The sequence below is a fragment of the Primulina eburnea genome, chromosome 17 (assembly GCF_022965805.1).
Source record: "Primulina eburnea isolate SZY01 chromosome 17, ASM2296580v1, whole genome shotgun sequence".
Taxonomy (NCBI): Eukaryota; Viridiplantae; Streptophyta; class Magnoliopsida; order Lamiales; family Gesneriaceae; genus Primulina; species Primulina eburnea.
This window is the reverse complement of record NC_133117.1, coordinates 418,654-443,665: the sequence shown is the minus strand read 5'-3', so window position 1 is coordinate 443,665 and position 25,012 is coordinate 418,654. Positions and strand designations below refer to the sequence as shown.

Below are 25,012 nucleotides of genomic sequence, written 5' to 3'. Positions count from 1 at the left end.
AAATCTAGAAATTAATTTGGTAGATAAATGTTCAATGAACTACAAATTATCAATTAAGGAGGTACAAACAGTAGGGTCCCCGTAGTTAATCGAAAATTTAACAAAGAATCCAGGAAGCATTTCTTTGTCGAAAACTTAATTAACCTTGTTTTGAGTGTATATGACGATAATCTTGAGACCGACTTCTTTTTCTATTTCGTTCTTCAAACCGTATTACATTTTGCTCAAATAAATATCGTTTATACTTGACTCCAACAGAACCTCGTTTGTCCAAACACTCACCAACTCGTACATCCTATTGAGTGCATATACACACACACCTAGACAATGTCTCGGTTGAACTAAACCCAACTGATAACATACCCATCGGATATCAAACCTGATTTAGCTCCATATATAAGATCTTGGGCTCTTTTTGTAGAAAAAACTTCGGCCCATCTATCATTGATATTATTTTGAGGACCATTAGACTATAAGTCCATAAAGAGTTGTTTCCAATGGCCCATTTTTGTTTTGTTCACCCATCAGGCCCAACTATGCTAACAAAGTTCAGTGGCACGGTTCGTCTAGCATATGATTTAAGTTTAACTGCTTTTGTTTGAATCTTGCTTGGGCTTTACGTTTCTCCAGCCCATTGGGCTGATTAATTGTTTAAAAGATATTAATCATTCCAAAAAAGATTACATTCTTATTTCAAAAAAAGAAAAGAAAATTCGTATAAAACCGTCTCAAGACTCAATTTTACGAGTCATATATTTGATTCGATCCAATTAATAGAAAAATATTAATTTTTATGTCGAAATTTTACTTTTTACTGTAAATATAAACCAGATCATCTCGTCTCACATATATATAGATACGAGAGACATTCTCAAAATTTATTATTTGCTTTTTATTGATAAAATAAAATGGTGTAGTTACTTGTATTCAAAATGAATATATTGTTTTTTAAAAAAAACATTTGTGTCTTGATTTTCCAAGATCATGCGATCAATGAATTGATTGATATGACAAAATCGCGCTTAACTTTATTGGTGCAAAAATCAAAACAATTCCATTCCACGACGGAGAAAGCTCCCAAACTGGGACCACGGAGAAGAAGAAACAACAGCGATCTCGCGTTACAGTTTTGTTTGTTCCACCAAAATTCCTGATTCCGATTCTTCCAACGCAGGTTTTGAACTCTAAAAAGTCCAATATTTGGAAGGCGCTGCATCTGTTTTCCTCCATTTATCCGTCGATCAATGTGAATTTATGGAAGCACTGAACTGATTTCCACGGGCTGGACCCACATTCGGGACTGGGTCTTGAGCGATGGAGTCGTTGGTGGAGCTATGTGATCTGATCGCGCAAAACCCGACCCTTTTCGCGGATAAACTCGCGTGGATTTGCAGCCGGTGCCCCTCGACCGAGTTTCTGCTCGTCGGATCGCCTAGGGTGTCGAGGTCTCACCTCAATGCCATTCTGGCCCTTGCTCGATTCCTCTCAAAATGCCCTGAACCACGATCACGAGACACCCAAATCGTTGCTCCTTGCGTTTTATCGCTCCATTCCATCATCGTTCCATCCCAACTTCTGGCCACAATCGTTTTCAAGTGACTCGATTTCTTCGTTTTTCAAAGACTTGTTGAATTACATTTCCAAGGCTTCTGAATCGTCCCCTGATTTCGCTACTGATGTGGCTGGATTCACGGGAGAAATCGTCACTCAGACGATTAGTAGCACTGATTCGAGCATTTCTAGCGCTTTCTTGAAGGCACTGTGTTTGCATTTCCCACCCATTTTACCCTCCGACGGAAATAAATTGATTTCCACTCTCCTTGACCGGTTTGAAATTGCAGTCCCGAGCTCGCCAAGGGAGACAATATCGACCCCTGATGTAGCTTCATCCCAGAGCTCTCCTATGAGCCTCAACCATTATCAATATCAATCTCCTGGTAACGAAGCCAGCATTGTTTCTGCGGGGTCCTCAGGCAGCACAGTTTCCAGGGACGATCCAACAGCATCGCAGGGGATTTTGATTAATGCAGCTAGTAATGGAGATTTTTTTAGTGGGAGTGTTGGGCTAAGTGATGGCGGGAGAGGTGGTGGTGCTGTGGTTTTTAGGAAGGTAGTAGCGTCTTTTGAGGAGGAACCGGTGGAGAGCCTTGAAAAGCAACAGATTGTTTTTGAGTTGGTCGGACATGTATTGGATAAGGTAGTCATTGATTCCAACCTTTTGGAGCAAGTAAGAGGAATAGCAAAGCAACAACTTCAATCAATGATGGCTTTTTTAAAGGTAATTACCTATGTAAACTTACAGTGTTGTGCACAAAGTTAAAAGGAAATCAGATTTTTTCTTTACATGAGCAAAGAATGTAAATGGTGATATTGATTTTATTATGTGTACAGATAAGAAAGCGTGATTGGTCGGAGCAAGGACAATTACTGAAAGTTAGGATCAACACAAAGTTGTCTGTTTACCATGCCGCAGCAAGATTGCAAGTGAAAACTCTTTCATCTCTTGACACGGAAGGAAAGACATCAAAGAGATTATTGCATGGAGCTCTTGCTTTGTTGATAGAGGCTGCAGAGGCATGCTTATTCTCAGTCTGGCGGAAATTGAGGGTTTGTGAAGAGCTTTTCTGCTCTTTTCTTGCTGGTATTTCTCAAGCAGCTGTCACTCGTGGTGGTCAGCTTCTCCGTGTTCTCTTAATTCGTTTTAAGCCGCTTGTGCTGGCTACTTGTGCTCAGGTGCGTTCTGTATATTGTTGGATACATACTCAGTGACTAAGGCATTGTTTAGTAATGTGTTATTTGGTTTGTAATAAACAGGCTGACACTTGGGCTAGCAGCCAGGGAGCTATGTTTGTTAGTATCTTGAAAACTTGCTGTGAGATAATTGAGTTTGGTTGGGTCAAGGACAGGTCTCCTGTTGACACTTTTATCATGGGACTGGCTGCTAGTATCCGCGAACGAAATGATTATGAAGAAGAGGTTAGAAATGTCTGTTGGAAGTTATATGTATAGTAATTATATTGGTTTGTGAAATTTAATGTTCTATTCTCTGTCGTTAATCAACATCCTTTCTTTCCACTATTGTAATAATTCCTAGTCTATCATTATTTTTTTCTTCAAAAATGGGTTGGGTCTCGCTGCAATTCTCAAGATCTTGTCTATGAATGGTTATTAGTTTGTTAATGTACCTTCTTATTGATAAGGCAAAACACTTTAAGCCAGCTTCTGATGAAATTTCAATTTATAGCTGCATCATTACCTTTTCGTTTTACTTGGAGTCAGGAAATTTATCCTGCATAAAGGATTGACCCAACACACACACACACACACATACACACACTTTCTCTCTAGAAATACCATACTCCTCTTGACCTAAGGCCTCCTTTCCCCTCACAGTTCTTACGGATAGCAGCTCTTTACTACTTCCAACAGCCTACCCATACTTGCTGCAAATATTGATTTGAGACATATCATGTATTCCTGTATTCTCTTGGTTAACTTTTTTAAGAGTTGTTCTGCAACAACAGCAGCTAACAATGCTTATTAAACAAGACGACATTGGACTGTCATCGAAGTTTGAGTTTCTTTTCTCCTATATATACTTATGCATTTCCCCGATTTGATTATTGATCTATCAATTATCAGAAAACACTGTTAGTTGGAATGTTTGCCAAGTTTTACGAGACCCCAAAAGTTATGCTCAACATAGTACGGAGGGCTGAAAAATGAAGGATTGATTGTAACGTAGATATATTGCGAAGTGCTACCTACCAATCCATCACTTTATTACTCGGACCAGTCTATATTTCAGTTCGGTTTTGGATTAAGTTATAAATATTGGTATTTTACTCTTTTATTACTGGATAAATTGAATTGTTTATTGAGCGATGGTTGATATTTGTATTTCCTTTCAGGATGGAAAAGAAAAGCAGGCTGCTCCACCTGTACAGCTGAATGTCATACGTTTACTTGCTGACTTGAATGTTTCTGTTAATAAGCCTGAAATTGTTGACATGATATTGCCGTTATTTGTTGAAAGTCTAGAAGAGGGTGATGCTTCAACCGCAGGCTTACTGAGACTTCGAGTACGGACCTATCTCTTCAGTTTGCTAACTTTTGTACCTTTGTTTATTTTATGTTTTATTATAATGTCTCGCCGATAAACCCATTTAAGGAAAGCAAGATTCTGCCCCCCCATAAAAATAATATAAAATATATTTTATTGCTGGAATGCATGTTTCTCAACCTGCTTTTGTTGAGGTACTGCAGCTTCTTGATGCTGTTTCTCGCATGGCGAGTTTAGGTTTTGAGAAGTCCTACCGTGAAGCTATAGTTCTAATGACTCGGAGTTACTTGGGTAAACTATCTAGTGTCGGCTCTGCTGAAAGCAGAACTCAGGTACCTGAAGCTACAACAGAACGTGTTGAGGTATAAACATCTCTCTAGAATGTTTGACAGTATCAGTTTTGAGAAAATTATTTTGTTATCAATTTTGAAAAATCGTTTCTCACCTATTCAAATATCTTCTAGACTTTACCTGCAGGATTTTTATTGATTGCTAGAGGTCTTACAAGCAATAAATTGCGTCCGGACTACCGCCAGCGATTGTTATCTCTATGTTCAGATGTTGGGTTGGCTGCAGAGTCGAAAAGTGGAAGGTAATAGTTTGAGGGGATGTGGGTTGTGTAATACTGTTAGATTTTCTCATAATTGGCATTGATACTTTAGGAGCGGAGCAGATTTTCTTGGGCCCCTATTACCTGCTGTGGCTGAAATATGTTCAGACTTTGACCCCAGTGTTGACGTGGAACCTTCCCTCTTAAAGCTTTTCCGGAACTTGTGGTTCTATATTGCTCTCTTTGGGTTAGCACCTCCAATACAGAAAATCCAGGCTACTCCAAAGCCAATTTCAACTACCCTGAATAGCGTGGGAAGCATGGGCATCATTGCTCTCCAAGCAGTCGTTGGACCATATATGTGGAATCCGTTGTGGTCTTCTGCAGTGCAGCGTATTTCACAAGGGACCCCACCACTTGTAAGTATAAATAGAAATCGTTTGGGCCAGTTTTATTTCTTTGTTACATCAACAGTTAAACTATTTCATGAGCCTTTTAGCCCAATCCGGTGTTTTCCCTTTACCCCCCCTTTCTCAGTCTTACGGTCCACAGTCTATATTTAGCAGTTACTTGTAGAAAATGATATCCTTGTATAGCATGCGAGTTTTAGGAAACAGAAGGTTATTGTTACTCTTTTGAACATATTGGATTTAATTGGGAAATAATCGATTTTTGTTAATCTTACATTTAACATGTACTAATCACCAGACCTTTCGGGATTTGATTGCAAAGATATTGTGTTTCAGGTAGTAAGCTCTGTGAAATGGCTTGAGGATGAGTTGGAGCTTAATGCACTTCATGATCCAGGTAGTCGCCGGGGGAATGGAAATGAAAAAACTGTTGTGAATCAGAGAACTGCTCTATCTGCTGCCTTGGGAGGACGAATGGAGGTTTCAGCAATGAGTACGATTTCGGGTATATATTTTCTTTTTAGCAGAGTATCAAAGTTTGTGTTATTGGCAGTAAATTTGAGTTTATTGGCAATCCAATGACGGAAGGTTTAGTTTAACATAAGAGGGATATTATATGATTTGACTTCTGCAGGTGTCAAAGCAACTTATCTTTTAGCTGTAGCATTTTTGGAGATAATAAGATTCAGTAGCAATGGTGGTAGTCTGAATGGTGACCAGAACGCCACTACCTCTCGGAGTGCCTTCAGCTGTGTCTTTGAATACTTGAAAAGTCCAAATCTTATGCCAGCTGTTTCTCAATGTTTGACAGCTATTGTTCATCGGGCATTTGAAACGGCAATGTCTTGGCTGGTACTTTCCTATTTGTCCTCCTACACGTGGCCACCTTACAATTTAGCATTTTTACTGGGATATATCCACCATCAGAAATTTTGGACCAATTTTATGACTTTGATTTATTAATATTGTGGTCACAAAGATAGAAATCTGACATAAATATATTGTTCTGTATGTTGAGAAATTTGATTGTTGGATTGATTATGGTGTAATCAAGCTGGGCTGGCTATGCATGTGGATTAATCCTAACCAGTGGGGCTGTAGTAGTGTTATATGACTATTTGGATTATATTTTGAGTGTATTATTGTTTTTGAGCTGTTTGATTTCCTCGGTATGTATCATGCCGATTTTTGATAGGCCCAAAAGGAAATTTTTAACTCGTTTTTGCTGTTTACGCTAGTCAATCATGATTGCATGCTAATTAATCATGATTGCGTACTAATTAAATATTAATCAGGACACTCTTACTGAAATAAATCTATTGTTTTTTCTGTGAATTGTGTCCATATGCAGGGGTTGATCATTTGGCACATTTAAACTTGCTGTCCTGTAACATAAATTAGGTATCCTTACTTTGGCAGCTTGTGACCGTTCCAATGAATAATCATTAAGGTCTCACATTTGTAACAGGTTAAGCTTTAGATGGAATGATTAGTCAATATGATAGCCAGAGTCAGGTCAAAGGGGGAGAGGCCTTAGATTCAAGTCTAGCCTCCACTCATTGTAGAAATTTTTTCCATTTTTCTTTTGCACCTAAGTGGAGCATTACAGAGTAGGTAGGCACAGCATATTACAAACAATAAATAAACTCTTGCATGGAGTTGTAACTCATTGGTGACTAAACCTTGTTCTACATTACTGTCTTCCTGTTATCCATACTCAATGTGGGTGTCTGGGTGAGCCAAACGATCGGTTGAAATTGGTAAAAAGGAGAGATCCTAGTCATCGCGTCATTCATGTTGCGCATTTTGTGGTCACTGCAAGGAACCACTGATATTCTTTGATCTTTCCAAAGCATTATGCAGTGTAACGATTTGTTGCCACTCCTGCTGCATTGCTTGTTCAGATGGATAACTAAGATATTGGATGATGGTACTTGTTTCTGTGAAAGTATTTGTACATCACTAAAGATCGGTGTCCTTGGAAAATGAAGCTCAATTGTTTGATGTCTTTCTTGGTGCAACTAGTCTTTTGTGTGATTTAGTTTAAGAAATAAACTAATTTTATGAAAATTAGAGCATAGTTTCTTTTCCAAAACTAGAAATAAACTAACAGATTTGTTGACTTTGCATTGCTCTTACCATAGTTCTATTTTCTGCTATTTCTTTCCAATTAGTTGTCACCTTCCCTACCGTTTTATTTATATTGGTTAAGTAAAAAATAGCTTATGTTGATGTATTGCATTACTATTTTCTTTTATTTTTGCTATTTCACACCATATGTACATGTACACCATATGTTATGTGATGTATGCATTTAAAAATTAATTTTTTAATTCTAATTGTTAGATAGATATATGTTGCTAAGCTTTTTGGAGATTTGTTTCACATATGTGTGGTCTTTCCAACTTGGGGCAGGACGATCGTGCCTCTGAGACTGGAATAGAAGCTGAGGTTAGAGAGTCTACTCTATCTATTCATGCATGTTTTCTCATTAGAAATTTGTCTCAAAGGGATGAGCATATAAGAGACATCTCAGTTAGTTTGTTAACTCAACTAAGAGATCGATTTCCTCAGGTAAAATTGCTCAATTTTTATGTTGGATGGCGCAACACCTGTATTGGTCGTACCATAAGATTTTTTTAAATGTGGTTTACATGACTATCAGATTTTGTGGAGTTCGTCTTGTCTGGATTCTCTGCTACTCTCAATGCATAATGATCCACCTTCAAATATCGTGAGTGATCCTGCTTATGTTGCCAGTGTTCGCTCCTTGTACCAAAGGATGGTCCGGGAATGGATCATGGTTTCACTTTCATATGCTCCATGCACTAGCCAGGGTCTTCTTCAGGTTAATTTTTTTCTTAGTTGTGAGCCATACCTAGTGATTGCATTTCTTGTTTTTGCATCATATCTTTCTGAGTTTTTGTTCAGTGAAAGTTACAACTCTGCTCATGAATAACTACATTTATATTTAGAGGAGTTTTGATATTACAGGAATTTTTTTCAATGGTTCTTTAATTATTCTGCTAATCTATTCTAGTATTCTTTTTACTCAAAAAAACTAGGAGTTGGTTAAGTATTAAAGTTTGTTGTTTGATCCAGTGTTCTAAATGGCGGTCGAGGCGGCCGCTTAGGCACCGCGGCCCTCGACCGCACCGCCTATGCATGAGGCGGGCGTCGAGGCTGGTCGAGGCGGCGAACATGCGGTCGAGGCGGGCGAGGCAGTAGTCAACAATTTTAAAAACCTAGTCAACAATTTTTAAAACTTAGTCAACAATTTTCAAAACCAAGTCAAAGTCAACTAATTTTAAATATTAGGACTATTTAAAGATCTTGCTTGGAGAATGGTAGTGGAGGCCTCGGGAGCGGATGAAGTGCTACATCCAAGGAGAAGTGCAAGGAACATCCTCATTAGAGAACTTAATGAATATTTAGAAACATCAGAGGAGGATAATGAAGAAAATGTTGATTGAGTCCGATGATGAAAGGATCATGGATGTAGTAGATGGTGCATATTTAGATGATTTGGAAGATTAGTTATGTTTAGTCTACTACTTGTTCTAATGATGGATAATTGATTGAAACTTTGAAAATTTAAACTTAGTTTTTTGGTAAAAAAAAATATATATTACTTCGTTAGCATAATAACAATAATATAATGATGAATCTTTATTAATTGCACATCATAGATGATATTATATTTTGTGCTTAAACATTATTTAATTGCACATTTTACATAAAAATGATAATATTGCATGATTATCTATAAAAAAAATTGCTTAAAAAAATCCAACCGCCTAGGCGGCCAAGGCGGTAGGCGGTCACCGACCGCCCCGCCACCGCCTCTCGCCATTTACAACCTTGGTTTGATCCTAGTGATTCGAATTATGATCTTCTTGCTAATTTCATTTCTGCATGCAGGTATGGATGTATATCCTTACTTTTGTGTGTCTGCAGTTTATATTTACTATTATGGACATATAAACGACATGTTTATGCCCGTACCTACCCATGATCTAACGACCAACTTGTCTTAATACTGGAATATGTGATGCTTGTCAATGTTGAAACTTTTCAAGTCCGATGGCGCCACTTGGAAATACCCGCCTTTTCATCACATTCACGCACTAAATCCTGTGGTCTTTTATTGTTTTCTATCACCGTTCCACTTCCTCCGTTCCAGCATATTCTGCCAACTTTTCAAATAAAATTTCGTGAAATTTTAGCTTCAATTTGTCATTGTACATAAAATATTAGTTGCTTTCTTGATTTTTGCAACTAATTGCTGAGGTGCGTACTAGCTTTCTGATCATTTAAGTTATTGGACTTTTGTGTATGCAACTTGTTCAATTTCGTAGCATTTGTATGAAAATCGATGTTAAAAGGTTATTTCATGTCTAAGAGTGTGCTAATAATTTGTTTCACAGATAATTTATCATCAGTCAATCAGTTAGGTTTGTTGGTAAATAGCAGTTATCAACAGAAGTGTGTTTGAACTGAAAATACTTCTCTGAATTTTAGAAGGCCTTATTTACTGCTTTAATATAATCAGCTACAAGTGTTTATTGTACATTTTAACATTTTTGTAACTTGTCTATTTATTTTTGCATACGCTGCCGTTGAATATGACTCCTAGACAACAAACTGCTTCAACATTGCCTAATTTGTTGTCCCAACTTGATCCTGTCTATATAACACAAGTTATCTGCTACGATAGTATTAATGTTCTGTTCACATGTTTACAGATTCAAAATATTGATTTTGGATTTTTTGCTTGGATCTATATCATCAACTGTCAATTGATTTGCTAAGCTTATTGCAAAAAATATGAATCTCATATTGGAATTGACTTAAATGCGTGTTACTCTTGTGTTTATTGAAGGGTAGATGCTTTGACGGTAAGCTGTATTTTGATTAACTTCATATCGTCTTTGTGAGCACAATGCTTCCTTGAGTTTCTTCATTTTAGCAGTGTAGATTAGCTAGCACCCAACATCCCTCATTATCCCAAGCCAAAAACAACATGAAAGAGACTAAGAAACATACAAGGAAAAAATTACCCAGCTCTGTTTGTTGTGTCTTAAAATGGCAAAGAATGAAATTTAATGGTTGGATCATGCAAATGTGTTATCGATATGAACTTATTTTTAACACCTAGTCTCATATATATATGAAAACCTTTGATATTCAGGAAAATCTTTGCAAAGCTAATACATGGCAGAGAACACAACCTACGGCTGATGTGGTTTCTCTTCTGTCAGAAATCAGGATTGGTACGGGAAAGAATGATTGTTGGGTTGGTACCAAAACTGCAAATATTCCTGCTGTTATGGCTGCTGCTGCTGCAGCTTCAGGGGGAAACCTGAAGTTGAGTGATGCATTTAATTTGGAGGTTCTTGGTACTGGTATTGTTAGTGCAACAATGAAGTGCAACCATGCTGGAGAAATTGCCGGCATGAAAAGGTTATATGAGAGCCTAGGAGGAGACCTGGAAAAGCCTCCATCCCTTGGTTATTATGCTGACCTTCCAGTTTTGGAATCATCAGTACAACCTACACTACCTAAAAATGGATCCTTCAATGAGATATTGTTCTCTAGGTTTGTGCGGCTGCTTCAGAAGTTTGTAAGTACCGCAGAGAAGGGTGGTGAGGTGGACAAATCAGCATTTCGTGAAACTTGTTCTCATGCTACCGCACTACTTCTTTCCAATATGGTAAAGCTATTTATCTTTCATATTCTTTCAATATGAAAAACTTACAAGTAAGTTTTGTTTGTGTTGAACATGATGTACACATTTTTGTCAGCATTCAGATTCAAAATCGAATGTTGAGAGCTTTTCCCAACTTCTGCGTCTTCTTTGCTGGTGCCCTGCTTACATTACCACGCCTGATGCTGTTGAGACCGGCGTGTATGTATGGACATGGCTAGTTTCTGCTGCTCCACTGTTGGGTTCTGTTGTTCTTGCTGAGCTTGTTGATGCATGGCTATGGACTGTAGACACGAAGAGAGGCCTTTTTGCATCTGATATAAGGTACTCAGGACCTTCTGCCAAGTTGAGGCCCCACCTTGCTCCTGGTGAGCCTGAGCCACAGCCTGAGAAAGACCCTGTTGAACAGATTTTGGCTCACAGACTATGGCTCGGATTTTTTATTGACCGGTTTGAGGTTAGGCTTTATAGATATAAATTTCCGTGCTTTCATTAACAAACTGCTTTGTCCGTCGAACTTTTGTTCTGATCACAAACTTTACCTTTTGTTTCTCTATGTAAAGCAAATTTATTTGTCTTTTGAATATCATAATTTAGGTAGTACGGCATGCCAGTGTGGAGCAGCTTTTGTTACTTGGTCGTATGTTGCAAGGATCAGCAAAACTCCCTTGGAATTTTTCCCGACATCCAGCTGCTACAGGAACTTTCTTCACACTGATGCTTTTTGGCCTAAAGTTTTGCTCATGCCAGTCGCAACGGAATCTTCACCACTTCAGATCAGGGCTTCAATTGCTGGAAGATAGGATTTATAGGTACAACTTGACAAAAGTAATCATTCAATGTACCAACGTTTGGAAACCTATGTTTCTGTGCATATTTTAGAATCAAACAGCTTAATATGCAATTATTAGCTGTCTAACAAAAGAGACTGATGACTGGCCCATTGCTCATGTGTAAATCTTTAACACAAGCTGATGAATACTTGTTTTTTTCAACAATATGCTGACCAGAATTTTAGTTGTGAGCAAGTGCATGCTTTTTCCTAAAGCTTAAAAATTATTTTGTCCAAGTGCATTCATGAGACAACAAATGTCAAAAGCCTGTGTTGAATATTCGATTACAGCGGTAAAATAAGTATCTAATTCCAATTTCCTAGAATCTAAGGATGAGTTGGATCAAGACAATACAAAATTGTTGTCACTTTCATGTTACATTATTTATTAAGAGGACCTCCACTTCATGGACTGAGAGTTGCTTGTCGATTCTACTCGAATCAATGGAAGAATGTAGTGCCTTGATGATTACAAGGTTGGTGTGATGGAGGTTCTTTAAATTCAAGCACCACCTAAATGTTGATGTAAAATAAACTGTTTGTCACTGGACCAAAAGCAACAAATTGTGGTAATAGTCAACTCAAAATTTTTGAACCATAAAATACTCCGACACCATGTTTTAATCATTGTGCTATATTGGTTTTCACACAAGAGAGTAGGTGAATTTGTTGCTACTTAACAGTTGTCAACAATAATTGGCATATTTTAGTTAATGATACTCCTCAACTTTCATCGCTGTGCTTATTTTCCACTAATGGGTTTTATTCTATGATGCAGCACACCATTGGATTCACCATTTGATGCTTCTTCCCTTGCCTAGATTGACTTATTTTAATTTTCATTAATGTATCAAATCCTTGGTTTCCATCTACAAGAACTTATTGTGCACAGAAATTCCTTCTCTAGTTTTTTTCATATTGTTGGTTTGGCTTGGAGCAGTTTGAAGTTCGTTATTGGAACACTTAGTTATCTATCCTTTTTTGTTTAAAAACAGGGCTTCTTTAGGTTATTTTGCCCACACACCTGAGTGGTTTGATTTGAATAACAATAATTTTACTCAGAGTGAAGCTCAATCCATTTCTATATTTGTCCATCATCTTTTAAATGACCGGTCAGACACTCCTCAACTTGATTTAAAAGCTCGGGGACTCGAAACTGGTAGCTCTTTGAATGATGTTGTAAGTAAATTGGAGCTAAGAACTTGAAAAATATTGTTTTTTGTGTGGTGGATTGTTTATGAAGCTATTTAGAAATAATTCTTATATTTTATAGAAGGATCAGCATCACCCTGTCTGGGGTCAGATGGAAAACTATGCAGTGGGACGGGAGAAGAGGAGGCAGTTACTATTGATGCTGTGCCAGCATGAGGCTGATCGACTTGAGGTTTGGGCACAACCTGTTGGACCAAAGTAACTATTACTTAAATCTTGATCTCCCATTATGTTAATTATTTGTTACTCGCTGATTTAATTGTGGTTGTCCTATTTGATTCCTTAATTTCTCGTGTAATTACATCTTCAGGGAAAACACTTCTCGGGTTAAAGTTAACTCTGACAAATGGACAGAATTTGGAAGGACTGCTTTCTCTGTTGATCCTCGAATTGCTTTGTCTTTAGCTGCAAGATTTCCATCAGTTGCTGCTCTGAAGACTGAAACTACCCAGTTAGTACAAGTATGTTATTAAAATTGATGCAAGCCTGCTAGCTAAGCACAAATATTGCGTAAAGCAAGCCAATGAAAGTAAAATTCGACACTGGAATAATATTTGGAAAAGTCAATGTGATTAATATTATAATCAAAATTCCCTGGTCCTGTTGTTTTGGTGTTTGATAGTATTTTCTGCTGATTGAATCCATTAGATATAAACTATGATCACAAATTAAATGGAAGGAGTATAATTCCCAAACTGAGCCATGTGAATGTGGCATATTATGTCAATATGCATCTATATTTTGTTTTTTACATTTTCTTTATTATTCCACATTCAATTGAACTTTTTTTGACTTGTGCTTTAATTTTTCTGTAAGAATCATATACTAGAGATCCGAAGCATTCCTGAAGCTTTGCCTTACTTTGTGACCTCAAAAGCAGTGGACGAGAACTCGACGCTTCTGCAACAATTGCCACACTGGGCAGCTTGTTCAATCACACAGGCCTTGGACTTCCTTAGTCCAGCATATAAAGGTCACCCTCGGGTCATGGCTTATGTTCTCAGGGTGTTGGAATCTTATCCACCTGAGAGAGTGACGTTTTTCATGCCTCAGCTGGTGCAGTCACTAAGATATGATGAAGGGGTGGGTTCTTGGCTTCATATGATCGTCCTTTGAACATTTTTTACACAATTACCCAGCAATCTAAAGAAAGTATAAATGGAATTTTTACTAGATGAGCTTGGACAAAGCATCTTCCTGCTAATGCTAAATTGCTTATTGGTGTTTGTCACAACCCATGTTGGGTCATTTGTGTTTTTGTAAAAGGATACGTCCGTGCATAAATTTTTCACTCAAGCAAACTATTTGTGCCGGCATCTACCATTAAAAAGTGGATAAAATAAGTGATTAAGTGATTCAAAGAACATGCATGTGGAGTTTGCGCTCACAAACTTGCAGTAAAATGAAATGTATTGTTCTTGTGCTTCTGGTATCTAATTATGACATTTTTTTTAAATGCTGAATAACTTTAATTTGCAGAGGCTGGTTGAAGGATACTTGCTCAGAGCAGCACAGAGAAGTGATATATTTGCCCATATTTTGATATGGCATTTACAAGTGAGAAAAATGTTATCCAAATTCAATCGTGGATACTTTTTAGGGATCTGTTGCAAGTTGCAAGGATGCTTTAGCTTGTTATAACCGATAGTGTTTTTGCAGGGTGAGACTTGTGTTACTGAGTCAGGAAAAGAACCAGCCTCTGTAAAGGTATTCTTGTTTTGACCACCTACAGAATAATTTTAACACCATAAGAGGGTGATTCGTCTCTTAATCACCGATATTTTCTGTTAAATTATTCTAGGTAAATGATATTAGTTATTCTTTGTTTGTTGTTGGTTATCAATCATGTTCCACATTCAGTCGACCCTACATGTATTTGTATTTCAAGCTTTACGATATTTTGATATGTTCTGGAAGTTAAACATGCTTGCGAGGAATCTAGATATTCTGGCATCTAATCTATGTACTTTTACTTACAATTCTTTAAAACTTTTCTGTGCTTTTCCAAATTTCTCACTATCCAGCAATTGTATTCTCCCCTCCTCCACCACTTCTGATAATGGAGATATTGGAGCAGATGTAGTTATACTTTATTTGTGCTTCTGCGCATATGGTTCTTTAAGAATGAATTTGGATTCTTTCCGGCACTAGATGTCATTTTCAACTATTTTACTTCGAACTTTCGAAATTAGAAACCAAAATTTGAGCAATATATATGGTTTTATTTTGTTTTCCTTAGGTGTATGGCTTTGCATGCTAGTGTTCGCCGAGGGGTTTTATTTCCTTGCAAAATATTCCAGCTATTTAACTCGATGCTTTTTTATGATAGTGAACTTTGAAGTTTGCTTTCACTCAACAGTATATGTTATGCTATCCACTTCATGATCTCTATTTAGTTGCAACTTTTTTCCAGTCATTTACTCATTTTTTTTTGTGCAATCTTCGTTTTTGGTTTCAGAATAGCTCATTCCAAGCACTTCTTCCAGTTGTTAGGCAGCGAATCATTGATGGTTTCCACCCGAAAGCCCTTGACTTGTTTCGAAGGGAATTCGATTTCTTTGACAAAGTCACATCTATATCAGGTGTTTTATTTCCCCTTCCAAAAGAGGAAAGACGAGCTGGCATAAGAAGGTGTGTTTTTTAGTGCTTTGTGTATTTTTTGAACATGCGATCAAATATTTATAGATTCAGTTGTTAGACCAACTATAATCACTAAATACGGTTTCTCATGCCAAACCAGGGAGTTGGAGAAAATTCAAGTTGAAGGAAATGATCTTTATCTGCCTACCGCTCCTAATAAACTTGTCAGTAGTATTCAGGTTGATAGTGGAATTCCTTTACAATCAGCTGCAAAAGTCCCTATAATGATTACATTTAATGTGGTAGATCGTGATGGGAATTACAAAGGTGTTAAACCTCAAGCTTGCATTTTCAAGGTATTGTATTAACATTTCTGCCCTGCAGTATTTAGGACGACCCTTCCTGAATTCAATCATCTGTAAATGAATGGTGGCAGCACACTCCAGTCATGTTATTGTCTATTAGCTCAATGACTTGGAAGGTTGATGAGTTCCATTCAGTAAATATTTAAGGAGCATGTTTAAAAAACTTGAATGGGTTTGAGCTGAATGCTTAGTTGAAGTTGGATTTGAGACAATATCATGACTCATGAGCAAGAGTGGGGTCGGCTTGAATTAGATTTGAGCTCATTGAATAAAATATCTTACTAAGTTTATGTACGCTTATATGACTAATATCGCCTAATTTTAATATATTAGATACGATGGCACTAAACCGTTTTTATGCGCAATGATCCAGCAAAAATATACCTTGGTTTTTCTAATTTTCTTTCAAATTCCAGAAGATTATAAATAGCATTGGTAAATTGAGAAGTTACATTAGAAGTGGATCAGAGCACTAATTGTAATATAGGATGTCAATATGGGCTGCAAAGTTCTACTTAACCTTTGTTGACTTGGATTCCTATTGGGTTTATAATTTGTGACTATAGACCTTTTATGATTTTAGCTTTCTATTGTGGAACTATAAACACTTGTGTTGCCTTCAATGTTGAAGATCAATTTCAACAAATATTGACAAATACAAATTACTAAGTGAAGTTAGATTTTGAGAATACAATTCATAATTTTCACTTCAAATTTTATGATCATAACCTGATGGATCTAACTCTCTGCATAGGTTGGAGATGACTGTCGACAAGACGTTCTTGCTTTGCAAGTTATTTCACTTTTGAAGGACATTTTTGAAGCCGTCGGACTTAATCTCTATTTATTTCCTTATGGAGTACTTCCAACTGACCCAGAGAGAGGAATTATTGAGGTATTCCATAAGTCCAGTCAGCTAGTTTTTCGACCAGCAACTTTTTTTTCACTTGATACTAGATTTTTATCATTTATATTGACAGGTTGTGCCAAACACAAGGAGCAGAAGTCAGATGGGTGAGACCACTGATGGTGGTTTATACGAGATTTTCCAGCAGGACTTTGGGCCTGTCGGTTCTCCCAGCTTTGAAACAGCTCGTGAGAACTTCCTCATTAGCAGTGCTGGATATGCAGTTGCCAGCCTCTTGCTTCAACCAAAGGATCGACACAATGGGAATCTTTTGTTTGACAAGTAAGCGACCTATTGTATTATACTGTCATTAGCAGTGACTCCTAGGTCAGTTATGTTTTTGCATGTTTGAAATCGGAAAAGTCTAGTCAACATTAAAGCAGGCACACACGCTACCAAACCTATCATTGCTGGAGTGGATTTCTAGTGTCTATCTAAAAGGTTCACACAAATCAAAGCCTATCACAAAACAAATATATTCACAACAGGATTCATTGTTGACCTCGGGGGTGTGGGATAGATTCATCCATAGCAATATAGATTCTTTGATCCATGTGTTTGTGGGTCATAGGTCATTGGCATGCCAAGCATCATTTTTAAAAAAAAATCTGTTTGCAAGTTATTGAGTTTTTTGCTCGTTTATTGTATATATTTCTGTGTTTGAACTGTATTTTTTACTGAGCATGATTCTTTATACTTTAAATCTTAAAAGTAATCAAACAAATTGAATTTGCTACTTCACTGATCTGCTTGCCATTAACATAGAATATTATGCTTATATTGAAATAATTACTATATTTCATCTGGTATGAAATAATCTCGGTGTATTTTGCTCTGTCAAATTATCTATCACCTATGGAATAATCTCGGAGTATTTCCAGGAGTGGTCCATTTAACGGTTACAATATTTGAACTCCCTCGTTTATCATGAATGCAGCCTGGGGCGGCTTGTTCATATTGATTTTGGTTTCATTCTGGAAACTTCACCTGGTGGAAATATGCGTTTTGAGAGCGCACATTTCAAACTGAGTCATGAGATGACTCAATTACTCGACCCTTCCGGAGTTATGAAAAGCGACACATGGCATCAGTTTGTAAGGTAAAACTGGAAGTCAAGTATAATTATTTTCTTATCTTTGATGCTTCTTCCCATATTATGAGAATTTTTTTTGGTGATATTTACTTGAAGATTATAATGGTTCTGTGCAGCCTGTGCGTGAAAGGTTACCTTGCTGCACGTCGCTACATGGATGGAATCATAAACACAGTGTCACTGATGATAGACAGTGGATTGCCTTGCTTTAGCAGGGGTGATCCTATCGGTAATCTTCGCAAGAGATTTCATCCAGAAATGACTGAGCGTGAAGCAGCCAATTTTATGATTCGTACCTGCACCGATGCCTACAATAAGTGGACCACCGCTGGTTACGATTTGATTCAGTATTTGCAACAGGGCATCGAAAAATGAGGTAACAGGTTGATTGACTTCTGAGATTTGTATATTTAGTTTCTTGTAGTTTTCATTCTTTTTATGTTAGCATCGCATCACGGCGTTGGAGGATTTGAGAGGAAAAAGAAAGAAAGATTAGGCGTTGTTTGTTTTCTTTAGGGAGGAGTATCTGTAATTTTAGAACAGAAAAAAGTATCAGAAAGAACTGTTCTGTATCTATGGGATTCATCATTTTGATAAAAAAAAATGCAGGACGTAATTTGATCTTATGATTGATTAGTATACTAGCTTTTCCAAGATAGCAGAAAATGAAATTTTACCTAAAAAAAATGCAGGACGTAAATTTTGCAATTCATCTTTTATATATATATATATATATATATATATATATATATATATATAAAAAGAGAAGAAAAAAAGGAGGTTTTACAATTATCTCAGTAGCATGACAATGAATTTTTCCAAACGTTTGGTCAAATTGACGTCCAATATAATTAAAATCAATTATTTCGGTTTGCATCTTAATTAATCGAACTTTTAGGGATAAAAATTTAATAAAGTTATAAAACTGAATTAAAAAAAAATTATATCTTATTAATAAATTGATTTACTCAATTTAACTTTTTTTTAATAAAAATAAACGAAATAAAAAGGAATATGCCTATTTGACTATCCGATACCAATAATAAAATATGGATGCTAAAATATTTAAAAATAACAAAATCAACAGCATTAATAAAAAGTAAGAATATGAACAAAATTAAGGGTGAACAAAACTTCGGTTGAACGAAAATTATCGATCGAACCGATTAATTTAAATTAGATTTATTGAATAAAAAAATATTTTTAAATTTTTACCTATTTCTTTTATTTGGATACAATCCAAAATAATAGAACTTAGTTTTATTTTTAATTTTTGAATTAAATACATTTTGACTCTGAAATTTTGTTCATCACCAATTTGATCAAGATTTTTATTATTGTTATTAATTTTATTTTTTTAACATTATAACTATCAGTATTATTATTAATTAATTTCTTATGATTTATCATTATTATTTCTATTAAAAATAATAACATTCATCAAAATATAAAAATAAATTTTTATTTTTTTATTAAAAATAATAACATTCATCAAAATATAAAAATAAAATAAAATTTTATAATAAATCTAAAGGGCCGAGATTTGTAATCCCGGCCCTTGAAAAATTAAAGGCAACGGCAGAGTTTCAAGTCTCAATCTCGGCCCTTAAGAATTAAAAGTATTTGACATAATTTTATTTGGGCCAACCTTCAAATCGTAGCCCATTAATAAAGAACTTTAGAAACTTTTTAGCCCAAATTTCCTGGAGGACAGCCCAACTGTAAGATTATCCATCGGCTCTGTTTACCCGACGCATGAACAGAGCAGACACCCAGATGGAGAGCTGATCAAATTTCAGAGTATTTATTTCACGGGAATCCAATCACAGCATCGGTCACATGGTAATTTTTGTAGAGTTTCCATTGTGGGTTTTTTTTAAAAAATATATATGAATGAGTAATTCTCGTTTTCGATGCTATGAGTTTACAAGCTCGCAATCGATGACAGTAGCTGTGTTTGCGCGAGTTTATTCCAGGAATTGGATAAAAAGAGGCAAGTTCTAGGCGATGAAGCAGAGCCAGTTGTGATAGGAGGAATGGTTTTGGACATAAATGCCACCCCTTCTGTGCCTGCAAATCCCAGGACCACCACTCCCGGAAAGGTGTCGTATGTATACCGATACTCTGTGAACTGATATCCGTGTTGCAGCTTTTGATGTTATCTGCAATCTAGTTTTTTTAGTGAAATTCTTCAGTGAAAATGTACTGTTTCGGCAGTAAGGACTAAGTACTAAGGAAGTTGGTGTATAAAATGCTAGGCATATTTCTTGTTGGGTGTAATCAACTGTTTGTTTGGTTTAGGTTTTGTGGGCAGTTGTGTTGTCTTCAGAAGTTAACTTATCGTTCCTACAGGAAGAAAACATTTAAAGAACATTGGTCATTTATTTATTTATTTTTTATCATGGAGATTGCTCAAAAACTTAGTCTGTCAGAATAAAATCAAGACTGAGAATATCATTCTATGGAGGTGTATACATATGAAAGCATAAAATGCTTTACTATTGCATCTCATCAGTTCATTGGAAATTTCAAAAGTCCGTGAGAATCATTTATTTTATTTTGCTCTCGACTTGTCCTTTACAGTTATGTGTTGTTTCCTTGTTATATTTGTGTATGATTTGGAATTTACCTATTCAGGTTCACTATACATTAGGTGGTGTGGCAAGAAATGTTGCTGAATGCATGCTAAAACTGGGAGCAAAACCTTACTTGATAAGTGCCACAGGATTTGACTTGGCAGGTCTACCCTCTATATACTTACAATAACAACTGTAATATGAAATGATTTACGGGTCATGGTGCAATGATCTTAAATCTTGTGAGTTTTAAGCCAATGGTATAGGAGAAACAGATAGATCTCAACACTAGATTCTAAGCTTTGGATGCTACTGATGTCCTATTGAAATTCCTAATACCCTTATCCAATCTTGGAAAATGATGGTACTGTCACAAAATCTTTCATGAAGAACCTGTTTCCTCTATCCTTTCTGATGGCATGCATCATACAAGTCTTATCCATCAACGTTGATCTGGTATCGTGATAGTTTATGGGCTCATTTCTTCTCAATACACACATAGCATGTGATCCATATTTTAACCAGGCAACTTGATGTTGGAAAGCTGGCGATCTGCTGGATTATCCATAGAAGGTAAGGATTTTACTCCCTTGACTTTCTTGTTGAGCACCAATCATTCACGTGTTACATCTTAGTGTTTGGAATTTCGGGGAGGCCCATCACATGCATCCATCACATGCATCACCGTCTTTTAATCAATCATGCCAAGGAGTCCTAAGATGGAACATAGAGTGAAGGGCATTACAGTGATGAGAAAAAATAGAAAGATGTCAAGACTTTCCTAGTGATCCCATATATTTTGAGTTGATAAATTTGTTTCTGCCGTACAATCTTTTTTCCCATTGATATCTCCCTTTAACATGTAGCTGGACTGCATATGCTTCTGGTAAACTTTACATAGATCTTATCAGTTATTTCCTCATCAGGCATTAGGAAGAACCAATATATCGAGAGTGCAGTTGTTTGCAACATACTGGATGGTGAAGGAGAATTAGCTGCTGGTGTTGCTAATGTGGAAGCAATTGTAATTTTCTTTTGAAAGAGTTATGTGGTTCGTGTTGCTTGTTATGATATAGTACTGATTCCTGGTAGTTTATTTGGCAACATGTGACCAGGAAAGGTTCCTTACTCCTGAGTGGATTCGGAAATTCAAATTCAAATTTTCTGTTGCTCCTGTATTGATGATTGACGCAAACTTAGGTCCTCCAGCTCTTGTTGTATCTTGTCAAAGTATGTTAAACATCACCCGTTTGCTGTTCCTTCTTTCTTTGTGAAATCAGAGTTTAAAGTTGTGATGAAGGATAAAAAATAGTGTAAAATGAGTCATGCCAAGGACAGATTATTTGGAGATGCACATGCGTGTCCAAATTTGTCATTTTATATCTGAGTATGCTGCGTGTGGCAATCTGAGTAGCTTGTTTTTTTTTTAACGATTATTGTTAGGATGGGTCTGGATTTCAGATGTGAAAACAGATTTCAAAATATGTTATGTGTGTATAGTTATTTCTTCCTCTCCGACTTTCAAAATATGTTCATCACAAATAGACAAGTAACGCTTGTATTTGGCCCCTAACTTGGCTTCATAAATGTACTTCATGCGAGCCTGGTAAAAAGTTTATAAAATTATTATGTTGATGATTGGATGGGGAAAGTATATTAAATTTGAATCAGAGGCTCTGATTGGTGACTGTTCAAAAGTACCATTTTGATGAACATGTTTTGTTATACCTTATATAAATAACAACTAGGCTAGTTACTTTCTTTTTTGATAAGAAACTTGATAATATTAATAAAACATAATAGTGGTTTTTTACATAAAGTGGACTAGTGATCCACCACCAAGAAAGATAAAATCATGCAACTAACAATAAATATAACTCCAATCCCTCAAAAGATCATGTATCAATAAACTCTGAAACTCTTTCACGTTTCCAATCCAGTTTGCTATCCTAATCTTGATTTTATCCCAACATTCTTCTATACTGTCTTCCAAATCTTCAAAGATTCTTCTATTTCTCTCTAACCAGATACCCCCAACAAATCCCATGAATCACCACCCTCCAAAAGATTGTTGCTCTTCTGCCAACCCACTGTCCAAGATCCGTTTTGAACAAATCTTTTGTTGTTTTTGGTATGACCCAAACCAATCTCATTTCTTCCAAAGCCCTGGACCACAACTAGGCTAGTTATTGACGCTGTGAGAAACCTTCAAGCATGGATGCTCTTTATTTTCTCATATAGCGCCTGCCATATCATCCCATTTATTTAGTCGCACAACCAATGGTTGTGCCAAAGTGTGTTTCTGTACAGTTAGAGATTATGAATTTTTTTTCTTGTTTTACCTAAGGAATTAACAAGAGCTTGTTAAGATTATTCTCCAGAGACTGAACTCATCATATGAATCAACTCTCTTATTGCAGAATTTACTGTTAAAGTTATTGTTTGAAGCGCTTATTGGTTGAATAATTTTCCTCAGCGGCAGCAGAATTTAATACCCCTGTTTGGTTTGAGCCGGTATCAGTCACAAAGTCCAAAAGAGTTGCCCCCGTTGTGAAATATGTGAGTGCTAAAATTCTTGTTTGTCATGGAGGATTGGTTTCTTTTATTGGTAAAAATCTAAATGCAGTTTCAAATTTAACATCTGTTGCGGTTTTGTTCTTAGCACCCTCTCGTCTTTATAGTTTTAGTTTCCCATTGTCGTGAGCATTAAGGATGAACTTAATTGCCAGTTCATTGCTTTTCCCTGTGTCACCCTTCTAAATATGTCTATATTTCAGTATGATTTCCTGCTAATTGTAAGTTTTTGGACAGATAACTTTTACCTCACCCAATGAAGATGAGCTTGTAGCTATGGCAAATGCTCTTTCTAGTGGAAATAAATTCTCACAGATTGAAAGAGATATTTTGAGCAGCAGTTACTCCACAGAATCATTGTTTCAAATGCTAAAACCTCCAATATGGGTTTTGCTAGAGAAAGGTATTCAAGTGGTGATTGTCACTCTTGGATCTAAAGGAGTATTCCTATGCTTTAAAGCAATGCATGGAGTAGAGAAACATGATTTTATCAAAAGGAAGTCTTTTTCTTTCTGTAGAGAACTGTATGAAACAGTTAATTTAAGTTGCCCACCAAGCAGGACTTTGAACACTTCTAGGCCTAGTGGAAGTTACTATATGGCTATACATTTTCCTGCACTTTCTGCCTCGGTAGTTAGGCTAACTGGTGGTGGTGACTGCTTCGTTGGTGGCACGATAGCATCGATCTGTTCTGGTTTAGATATAATGCAGAGTGTGGCAGTTGGTATTGCAGCTGCACGAGGAGCCGTTGAAAGTGAGAGTAATGTCCCTGCAGAATATGATTTGACCAAAGTTGCAGGTATCTTTGTTCCTGGTTTGTGCTGATTAATATGGCGAATTTGTCCCTTTTCAATTTTAGTGATTCAATTACTTTTCTAAAGTCTTTCGGTGAGACTTAATTTTGTGAGGATGAAAATATTAGAAAAGTGAAATAACTTCGTTTTAGAAGAAGAAACTCAATCTGCACCTTTAAATTGTCTCTACTGAATTTCCTCCTAGAAGTGTTTAGTATCCATTATAGAAGCTCTTGCCTATCCATTATAGAAGCTCTTGCCATTCATTCACATTCAACGTATTTAATGAATAGAGAAATGCATAGGCTTGAATCTAGTAAAGTAAAACTTTTAAAGATATCGAACAGTAATAACGAGATCAATTCTTTCTGAAGTTTCTGTTGAAATTTAAAATTCAGACAGAAGAAATCATTGAAAATATATAATCAAAATGTTCTTTTTCTTCTGAGTGCTTATGATCTCCATATTTGTAAACATATATGTTGAATATATAAACTATAATGGACAACAGATAGATTGGCTCAAGATAATGGCATGATGATTTCCCTTGTGTGCAGATGATGCAAGGTCCGTCTACTCAGATGCAAAAGTGGTTTTCTGTGAATCAAAGTTGTAATATTAGGGGCAGATTTTCTTTATACTTTTGACAGTGTAAGCAAAAGTGTCTTAAAAATTGCCCTTTCCTGGATTCAAACTATCATCCTAGATTATTTTGGATTGATATATACTCACATCTCTCTAGTTCAACCTTTATCATACTAAGTGGACTCTCGTTTAAAACCCAGCGAAAAAATCCCTCACCTCCACATGAGTTCGAACCCACGTAAAATCGGAAAAATATCACTCAAATTTTATTTCTTTGTAATAAAAGAATAAAAAGAGCTTTAATACATATTCTAAGCACTTGTCCAAATGACATTGTCTCAAGTGTGAATATTTCTGGTATGTAAGACCCAAAGACGCTAACCGTAATCTTTCCCACCACCACAATAATTACTTTAATACATTAATTATTTAACAATTCTTTATATTTTATAATTCCGAAATTCAGAATATATAATTTAATATTGTTAAAATATTTATTAAATAACGTAATTATTTATGTTTAAACTTGAAAGAATCGCCATTTTTGCTCTGAGGATATCGAAAAGGTCGGGAGGGATGGGCGTACCATTTCTTCGAAAACTTTTACTTCTTTAATTCATCCTCTCCGTACTCTCATCATTCCACAGCTCCATTTGTCGGTTTATTGCATCTTACTCATGTACTCATGTGGATATTGTTCGATAGATGATCAAGATTTATCCATGTATATATAAAATATATTTTTATTGTTGAAATGATATCTG

The 25,012-nt window shown here is 36.2% G+C and overlaps 2 protein-coding genes across 4 annotated transcripts; both read left to right on the top strand.

Annotated features, from left to right (window-relative positions):
• The first annotated feature begins 984 nt into the window (after positions 1-984).
• Positions 985-18,348, top strand: LOC140818043 (phosphatidylinositol 4-kinase alpha 1-like). Its single transcript, XM_073177851.1, is given in 27 exon segments — positions 985-1,502; positions 1,504-2,278; positions 2,392-2,733; positions 2,815-2,976; positions 3,912-4,082; positions 4,267-4,425; positions 4,528-4,655; positions 4,726-5,032; positions 5,360-5,528; positions 5,658-5,875; positions 7,439-7,597; positions 7,689-7,871; positions 10,215-10,736; positions 10,828-11,187; positions 11,328-11,542; positions 12,558-12,741; positions 12,836-12,972; positions 13,085-13,235; positions 13,591-13,857; positions 14,254-14,331; positions 14,434-14,481; positions 15,233-15,405; positions 15,515-15,710; positions 16,474-16,614; positions 16,700-16,908; positions 17,564-17,725; positions 17,836-18,348. Coding segments are annotated over 27 exon segments (6,063 nt in total). The 5' UTR covers positions 985-1,314; the 3' UTR covers positions 18,095-18,348.
• A 1,082-nt stretch (positions 18,349-19,430) lies between these two features.
• On the top strand, positions 19,431-24,396 carry LOC140818395 (pseudouridine kinase). 3 transcript variants are annotated; one of them, XM_073178333.1, is made up of 9 exons: positions 19,431-19,561; positions 19,696-19,821; positions 20,357-20,459; positions 20,821-20,868; positions 21,222-21,319; positions 21,411-21,525; positions 22,772-22,854; positions 23,107-23,668; positions 24,221-24,396. In XM_073178333.1, the coding sequence occupies exons 1-9, from the start codon at positions 19,559-19,561 to the stop codon at positions 24,277-24,279; spliced, it is 1,197 nt and encodes a 398-aa protein (XP_073034434.1). In that variant the 5' UTR covers positions 19,431-19,558; the 3' UTR covers positions 24,280-24,396. The 3 variants fall into 3 exon arrangements, with proteins under 3 accessions (XP_073034434.1, XP_073034435.1, XP_073034436.1); XM_073178334.1 differs by having other exon boundaries at positions 19,696-19,826; positions 20,373-20,459; XM_073178335.1 differs by having other exon boundaries at positions 19,469-19,561; positions 20,373-20,459.
• The last annotated feature ends 616 nt before the right edge of the window (positions 24,397-25,012 follow it).

What these genes read in the sequence shown, in the direction of transcription:
- LOC140818395 (XM_073178333.1), top strand. An exon ending in GGACCACCACTCCCGGAAAG is followed by an intron (nt 19,822 to 20,356) that starts GTGTCGTATGTA and finishes TTACCTATTCAG; the next exon opens with GTTCACTATACATTAGGTGG. An exon ending in TGATTTGACCAAAGTTGCAG is followed by an intron (nt 23,669 to 24,220) that starts GTATCTTTGTTC and finishes CCTTGTGTGCAG; the next exon opens with ATGATGCAAGGTCCGTCTAC.